Source organism: Olea europaea, chromosome 18, assembly GCF_002742605.1.
Source record: "Olea europaea var. sylvestris chromosome 18, O_europaea_v1, whole genome shotgun sequence".
Classification (NCBI taxonomy): domain Eukaryota; kingdom Viridiplantae; phylum Streptophyta; class Magnoliopsida; order Lamiales; family Oleaceae; genus Olea; species Olea europaea.
This window is the reverse complement of record NC_036254.1, coordinates 8,472,047-8,480,608: the sequence shown is the minus strand read 5'-3', so window position 1 is coordinate 8,480,608 and position 8,562 is coordinate 8,472,047. Positions and strand designations below refer to the sequence as shown.

The 8,562-nt window shown below is 33.5% G+C and overlaps 1 protein-coding gene across 1 annotated transcript; it reads left to right on the top strand.

Moving 5' to 3' along the window:
* The first annotated feature begins 442 nt into the window (after nt 1–442).
* LOC111367380 (kinesin-like protein KIN-7G) lies at nt 443–7,431 on the top strand. Its single transcript, XM_022988218.1, has 14 exons — nt 443–710; nt 957–1,310; nt 1,645–1,734; nt 1,829–1,929; nt 2,020–2,133; nt 2,206–2,287; nt 2,475–2,542; nt 2,646–2,711; nt 2,812–2,936; nt 3,873–4,209; nt 4,690–4,794; nt 4,879–5,952; nt 6,072–6,397; nt 6,946–7,431. The coding sequence occupies exons 2-14, from the start codon at nt 1,094–1,096 to the stop codon at nt 7,259–7,261; spliced, it is 3,021 nt and encodes a 1,006-aa protein (XP_022843986.1). The 5' UTR covers nt 443–710; nt 957–1,093; the 3' UTR covers nt 7,262–7,431.
* The last annotated feature ends 1,131 nt before the right edge of the window (nt 7,432–8,562 follow it).

The window sequence follows — 8,562 nt, the reverse complement described above, 5'->3', positions numbered from 1 at the left end:
CATGGAAGAATAATTCACAAGTCAATTAAATAGTGTCGGTGAGCACTAACAATTTGAACTAGACCGTTCGATTTAACTGAAAGAATGATCAATCGATCTGGTTATATTTTTAAAAAATTGCCTAAAGCAAGAATGGCTTAATTCAATTCAATTTCTTAAATTATTTTTTTACCTTGGGATTCGTCTCATTCGCCTCTTTAATGATTTATTCTATTTTGAGTTAAATATTGATTATAATTACATGAATAAATTATTCATAGGACAGTAGCTAAATGTAAATGAGAAATTTATAAATGTTGGAGAATAAAAGTTTGGATTTCATTGTCAACAAACCACAAATTTACAGAAGATCCTAATCTTGGTGAATTTAGTGTTAACTTTGCTTATAAGCAGAAATCTGAAAAGCCAACAGGACCCCAAAAAAAGTCAAGAAAAATAAGTAATTATTATTTTTGCATCTTTGTGCCATTATCAAACCAAAGGTTGAAAAAGAAAAAGAACCAACTTTTATTTCAAATCGAACAGCAAATATCCCAGTTTCAATTTCAATAAAATACCAATTCACAACTCTCTGTTTTCTATTTCTCTGAAATCACATTCTGCAGAGAGAAGAAACAGGGAGATTGTGAAAATGAAGAAGGTTTCTTGGTTTTCCAACATTCCATGAAAACGACCCTCAAGAAGAATTTTTTTTTCTCTCGAATTTCCAGGTAAAAAATTCTTATTTTAATCCATGAAATTTTTCAACCTAATCCCACATCATTCTTTGAATTTTAATCCATAATTTAGGACGCATTCATGAGAATCAAGACATTGGACAGTCTGTAAATGTGGACCACATAATTTTTTAATTAGAAAAAACGAGCTTGCTTTAATAATGAGACAAAGGGGTGACCACAATATATGATTGGACATGTTTATGTTGCCATTGACTCAGGAATTAGTTTGTTAAACAGATGATCATCATTGGGTGAACCAAAATTTGGAGGCCCTTTTGTTTCTTTGAAGAAACAAAGCCTATGGAACTGGCCCATTCAATTGTGGTATGAATCTCTACAGACTGATTGTCTAGTTTAGATATTTTGGCTGAAAAATGGGGACAATGGATTGTGGAAATGAAATTATGCCCGGGTCTGGGGGCCACGAGGAGAAGATTTTCGTGTCGGTGAGGTTGAGGCCGTTGAATAGTAAGGAAATATTGAGGAATGATGTTTCAGATTGGGAATGTATCAATGATAATACAATTATCTTCAAGAATGCTAATCTTTCGGCATCAGAACGGTCAATGTATCCAACTGCTTATACATTTGGTAAGAAAATTTTGCAATTTTGATAAATGGATTAATTTGATTTCTGCTTGTTCTGTATTTAACATTTAGCAGACTGGGATTTTCTTTATTCAAGGATTTATTTATTTTTTTTATTTTTATTTTTTATTTTTTCTCCCTTCTTAGTTGATCCTCCCTTATCGAGAAAGTATCAACTTACAAGCTATAATTGTTCAAAGGTTTATGAATTTTGATACTGCCGACAATTACCATTGCACTATTTACACTAATTAAAATGTCATTTAAGGTTTGCAGGCTTTTTCTTATTATCGATTATGATGTTTTTCACTTATGTGGAACTATGGATTTATTTTAGACAGGGTATTTAGGAGTGATTGCTCCACGAGACAGGTGTATGAACAAGCGGCTAAGGATGTTGCTCTTTCAGTTGTTAGCGGGATGAATTGTGAGTGCAATTTTTCATTTATTTTCTAAAACTCTTTTCTTCTATGTTTTTTGTATCTCGCTGGATCTCATCAAATTTCAAATTTTACTTGTAGCAAGTGTTTTTGCGTATGGTCAAACAAGCAGTGGAAAGACATATACGATGACTAGAATTACTGAGTATGCCATAGCAGATATATACGATTATATGCAGAAGGTAAGCTAAATGTTACCATTATTAATCAACAGCATCAAGTTTATTTTACAGGGACACGCTTATTAATTCTCGTACTTGAGTTGTTTTCAGCACACAGAAAGAGAATTTGTTTTGAAATTCTCTGCTATGGAAATCTACAATGAATCTGTCAGAGACCTTCTCAGTCCAGATTGCATTCCATTAAGACTTCTAGACGATCCAGAGGTGAATTATTTTTAAATAAGTTAACTTGGTAGTAGAAATCTTCTCATCAACTGATTATATCTATTTTAATAGAGAGGAACAACAGTTGAGAAACTTACTGAGGAAATTTTGAGGGACTGGAATCATGTGATTGAGCTCCTTTCTGTTTGTGAAAGTAAGGATCTCGACAATCTCTAGAATTTTTTGGTGTATGTTTGATAAACATCATTTGATAGGATGACTGGTTAGTATTGAACAAGATATTATGTATGTTCTTTTGTTGTCCTAATACTCCTTACTCAACATGCCATTATAATATTCAGAATCATGGAGTTTAAATTGTTTCTATCAATTTTTCGCAGCTCAAAGACAGATTGGAGAGACATCCCTTAATGATACAAGCTCTAGATCTCATCAGATCATCAGACTGGTATTTTATTTGTTTAACTCTATACCTGTTTGCTCTAGAATTTTGATATAACAAACCATTACTAGCATTTGCAATTTCCATCTATTGACTATTGGGTTTGCAGACAATTGAAAGCTCTTCTCGTGAGGTTTTTGTGAAGGATAACTCAAGCTTTCTTTCAGCTACAGTGGTATGGTTGTCCTTTTCCTTCTATAATGGTTATAGTTCATGACTTGTCCTTGACGGTTCCTATTATTTTCTTTTGATTAACATTTTTAATTTTGATACAGAATTTTGTCGATTTGGCTGGAAGTGAACGGGCATCTCAATCGTTATCAGAAGGCACAAGGTTAAAAGAAGGTTGTCACATAAATCGCAGCTTGCTGACCTTGGGAACTGTCATTCGCAAGCTGGGGTCAGTTACATTCTCTCAGAGTTTGTTTCCTCAAAGAGTTTTTTTAGCTGTTTCCTTATATATATATATATATATATATATATATATAGTTGAAAAGCTAAACGGCAGAAGTTGTAGTTCTGGCATATTATTGTTGAATGTTTAAGTTTGCACTTTCACTCGACCAGTTAACTGAAATTTTTGCCTGCCATTTCTGCATATAATTAAATTAATTTAGTCATGTTTCTATGCAATGAATAGAATGGAGTAGCATGACAGGGTCACGAAACCAACCTGAAATTTATCGAGAAGAAGGATTAGTCGTTTGAATGGTTGTATACTATTAGATGAGCCCTACATTAAATTTACCTTGACATTAGTATGACCTGGTATTTTTGATTATCATGTATCATTTTAAGTTTGTTGTATTTTCCATTTGAGTTATCGTTTTCATAATTTTTACTTTCTTTAAATTTCAAGCTTTGGTGCCTCAACTTATGTTGCTTTAGCAGCTTTTGACACGTTCCCCAGAGTTGGTTATACTAATTTGCAATAGTTCTATAATAAACTGTACATATAATTACTCATCTAATTGTGTGATTGATTCTTAGGATCTAGTGATTCTATTAACTAATTCGAATAATTATTGTCATATTAACAGAGAATTCATTTATAACAGCATTTGGAGAATAATAAACATCATCAATGAATTCCTCACCTCGATTTATGTAAATTCAATCTCTTTCATATTCTTAAAGCAAGGACTTTAGTGGTATTCTTTAATTAAGAAATTTAGGATTATATTGTCATGCTGTTTATCCATACTTCCTTCACTAAAGAAGATAAAACGAAGTTATGTTCTGTCAGTTGTACTCAAGATGAGAACACAAGAAGCTTGATGTACTTGTTTGAAGTTTCATTTGTTACTTATTCACGTTGTTTCACAATAATGTGCAGCAAGGGACGAAATGGACACATTCCTTACAGAGATTCAAAGTTAACTCGCATATTGCAAACGTCATTAGCAGGCAATGCTAGAACAGCGATTATCTGTACTTTGAGCCCTGCATGCATTCATGTCGAGCAATCAAGAAACACACTTCTCTTTGCTAGCTGTGCAAAGGAAGTGACTACAAATGCCCAAGTTAACATAGTCATGTCAGAAAAAGCATTGGTAAAACATCTTCAGAGGGAGCTAGCAAGACTAGAGAGTGAGTTGAGAAGACCTCAGTCAACATTGTTCACATCGAGTTATCCTACATTACTGAGAGAAAAAGACCTTCAAATTGAAAAGGTAATAAATCAAGATAAATTTTTCAAGGATGATCCTGTTAAAGGGTCCAGTTATATGGTGAAATTTGAACACAAAAGATGGTTTGCAGATTTACTATATAGTTGGAGGCTTCTTTTTCTTCTGAACAACTAAATTAGGAATCTCTTCATAATCGAACAGATGCTTTTGGAAGTACCAAAGCAAATTTGTTGAGCATTTCAAATCTTAAATCAACCTTATTGATTCTTCGCATTCTTTTTCCCGAGGCATGACTAAACCCATTTATTTATTAGGACTGTTTTAAATTCTTGCTGTCCACATAGCTTTTGGGAGCAGGAAAGTCAAGATTAATTTATTATGTGCAGTCAAGATTTATCAAGTGGTCGCAATCAGATAAATCTACAGGATTTCATTTTCACGAGAGTGATGTATAATTCACGAGTATTGTATTATTGGTTTACAACTTGGAGCTTTTGTTGAATTTTTTTCCTTTTGATGTAGCTTGAGAAGGAGGTAAAAGAATTGATTCTGCAAAGAGATATTTCCCAAACTCAAGTTAAAGATTTGTTACAAATGATTGGGGATGATGGAAATTCCATGATACGGGTGACGCATTTATTAAATTGAATATTTTCTTAACCTTTATAATCATTCTTTACATTAAATATTTGTTTTTGTTGATTTTTTCAGGTAGGTTTGGGTCACTACCCTCACTTGCGAGTGCAAAAATCACCGGAATATGAAATACCAGATCAAGAGACGTCCATTGGGGCAGATCCTCATTCGTTGCATCTTGATATCAGATCAGATGGTCATAGTAGGACCAGTTCTGATGATCATTTTGCACAAGTTCCATATTTTGACGAAACCTTTGTGAACAGTAATATATCTCCAAGGCTCGTAATAAGCAGTTCAAATTTTAGTGTAAGTGATTCATTTCAGGGATGGGAGGAGATGGAGAAACAAAGTAATGAGCCTTCAGAGGATTTATGCAAGGAAGTTCGTTGCATCGAGATAGAAGAGTCAAGTAACAAAGGAGCTGTTGAATCCAATTGCTCATTTTCCGAAGAAGATATTAGATTCCCTGCACTAAGAATATCCAGAAATGGTGATGGATTAGGACCAGAATCCGTATTAACTACTCCAGCAAAAGATGAAGAATTAGTGTCATCTCAGTTGAAGGATGATATTCAAAAGAATAGAGGAGTGGACCCCAGGCCCTCTATTGAAGACAAAGAACCGGCTTTGGCATTATTGAAGGAAGATAAGGAGTCGGTTTCATCATCATTAAAGGTAGAAAGAGAATTGACGTGCCTTCCTTTTCTTAAAGTTTCTTCTTTAACAAATGATCTGGCTAAGGATTCATCTGGCTTTAGAAGCTTGAAATTAACAAAAAGTAAAAGCTGTAAAGCAACTATTATAGCTGACTTATCTTCTCCTTGGTTAAAGATGATACAGTACTGTGAAAATACACCAGCTGATGGATCAGAAAGAGAGTACACCTCAAGACCTGTCAGTTTTGAGAGGAAAATATCTCCTTTAAACTTTGGTTCTAACACACAAAGGTCATCAGCAGAAGATTCTCAGTTTTCTGCAAAAAATGCTTTCGATATTGATATTGATCTATCGAAGGGGGAAGTATTGACCACTGAGGATGTTTCCGTCAACGATACATACAATGTAGAAATAAGAGAAAAGGCTGAACTTCCTATTGAAAAGGAGTTTTCTGAAATACCAACTGAAAAGGAGATTTCTGATATTCCAGTAAGTTCATTTAAGAATCTGATGGATCTCCGGAAAACTTAATGCTACATTATTAAAATGTCCGATGGCTTTCGGGTTTGATGTTGCTCTTACTCTTCAGCATTTGATGTTTTATGCAGGAGAAGGAGACGGAATTAATGGCCAATCAAGCTTCAAAGTCTGTAAAAGATGTTGGCTTGGATCCAATAGAAGAAGAAGAACCTAAAGGTTTCCCATATAATTGGCCTTTGGACTTTAAAAGACTCCAAAGAGAAATAATTGAATGTTGGCATGCATGCAACGTCTCATTGGTGCATCGAACCTATTTCTTCCTGCTTTTTCAAGGTGATCCTTCAGACTCCATATATTTGGAGGTCGAGTTGAGGAGGATGATGTTCCTAAAGGACAAATTTTCTCAAGGAGAGAAGATTATCGTAAATGGACGAAAACTATCTCTTGCTTCAAGGTAATATCTTTATATGATTTTTCTTGAAATTTGTAAATAAATTTTGAGTCACATCTATGATCATTATATTTTTCTTGAAATTTGTAAATAAATTTTATGGGGTCGCATATATGATCATTATATACACTATCCAGATGGATTTTCTTACAGATGACATTCTTATTTTTGTTGGGTAAATGACTGGTTTGCATTTCAACTTGATATAAAATGAAGTTACACTTTTTAGTTTATATTTTTAACACTTCGTTTGTTATGTGCTCAATAGTAGTAACATCATCAATAATATCACATTGTGTCATTTTATTTTATACTTCTAAATGTGCTTTCAGATAGAGCATAATTACAGATTCAGGTTTGGTTTGAGCACTAGACATGAGAAGATGGTATACCGAAAAAGATTTTAGCTTCTTTCTTTTTCTAATACAATCTAGTACTATTCAATCCCCCTCTCCTTGTCAAATATGATACAATGGTATTATTAAACAAGATGTCATAACATGTAATTTTTATCCCACTATCTCGTCCTCTGATGTGTCTTTTGAGAACAGCATAAAGGGTCTTCGTCAAGAAAGACGGATGCTGAGCAACCAGATGTTAAAGAAGCTTTCTGAACAAGAAAGAGACAGCCTCTTCATCAAGTGGGGTATTGGGATCAATACAAAACTCAGAAGACTCCAATTAGCTCACCGATTGTGGACGAACACGGAAGATATGAACCACATTGCTGACAGTGCATTTCTTGTTGCAAAGCTGGTTGGTTTTACTGATCCAGGTGTGGCTACAAAGGAGATGTTCGGCCTTAATTTTACGCCTGGCTTGAATAGAACCTATAGTTTCAAACGCAGTCTTGTATCTCTCTTGTGATTATGCAATAGGCAAAAGGATTAAACCGTGGTTCTATAATATTGTTAACTAGCTCCTCTTTTCCTTGGATGTTTGAATAGATTGTTTCTACCTCTTTCTCGTGATTGTAATTTAATGTAGTGAGGGTCATCAGTTTTCTTGAATTAGAAGAGGTTTAACTGTTTTGTCCTTGCCAAATTTTCTTTATCGTACAGGAGTTCCAAAGTTATTCAGTAATTATGAGAGGCAATGCTTATGAAAACCATTTCAGCGATTTGATCTTATTTTTCCTCTTGCTACAAAGGTGGTATTTATTTATTATTATTTTTTTACCCCTTAATATTTGAAACTAAAAAATACTACACTCAAGGAATGAAGGAATAGACAAAGTCACTTTAAAGAAACAGTCTTAACTGAACATTCTTAAACAGGAGTTGCTGATGAGTGGCATATAGACAAATTTTGTTCTGAAACAACAGTGGAAAGAAATTCTTCAAACGTTCAAAAATCAAGCGGAAATGCCTAAGAAGGCTTTGAAAGAAAGAGAAACGCCAAGGCTGAAACCATCAAACTTAAATTAAAAAACATGGGTACTTCATTTGGGATGATGCTTCTAGCTCAAAGAAACTCGAGCCACTGTAACTCACTAGCTTGCCTCCATCCCACCCACTAATGTAATTTTTTATATAGATGTGTTCGTAGCGAGAGTTAAAACTTGAAAGAAGTCGGATTGATTTGACTCAGTTAGTGTCAATTAAGCCAATTTTTAGAATAAATTTTGTAACAAATGATTTTTTGAAAAATGTGCTTTAAAAGTAAGGAAAGTTCTGTGTTTAGGTTCAAAATTATTTTATTAAGAAAATATTTGTTTGAAAATGAGTTAGAAAAAAAAATGAATTTTAAATAATGGAGTTCAAAAATGAACTAAAACTAGTCTAAAAGGAAAAAGTTAAGCGGAACTATTTAAGTTTTTCAGGCAAAAAAAATAAATAATAAAAAATAAAATAAAACTCTCTTCCTCTCGAAATATACCATCATTGGCGAGTAATGACAATTAAAACCTCCAACAGAGATGGTGAGGAAGGCAATCACTGACTTTTATTATAAGGGACCATTTTAGGTGGACTTATTAGACCATGAGCGAGTCCTCATCAACTTCAAGCTTGAGTTTCAGCTCAAAATAGTCTACTACTACCACACAAGTTGGGATGGAGAAAATAGAAAGAGAGAATGCTATTATTATTATTATTATTATTATTATTATTATTATTATTATTATTATTATTATTATTGTAAACCATCAAAATATAATTAATGCATAT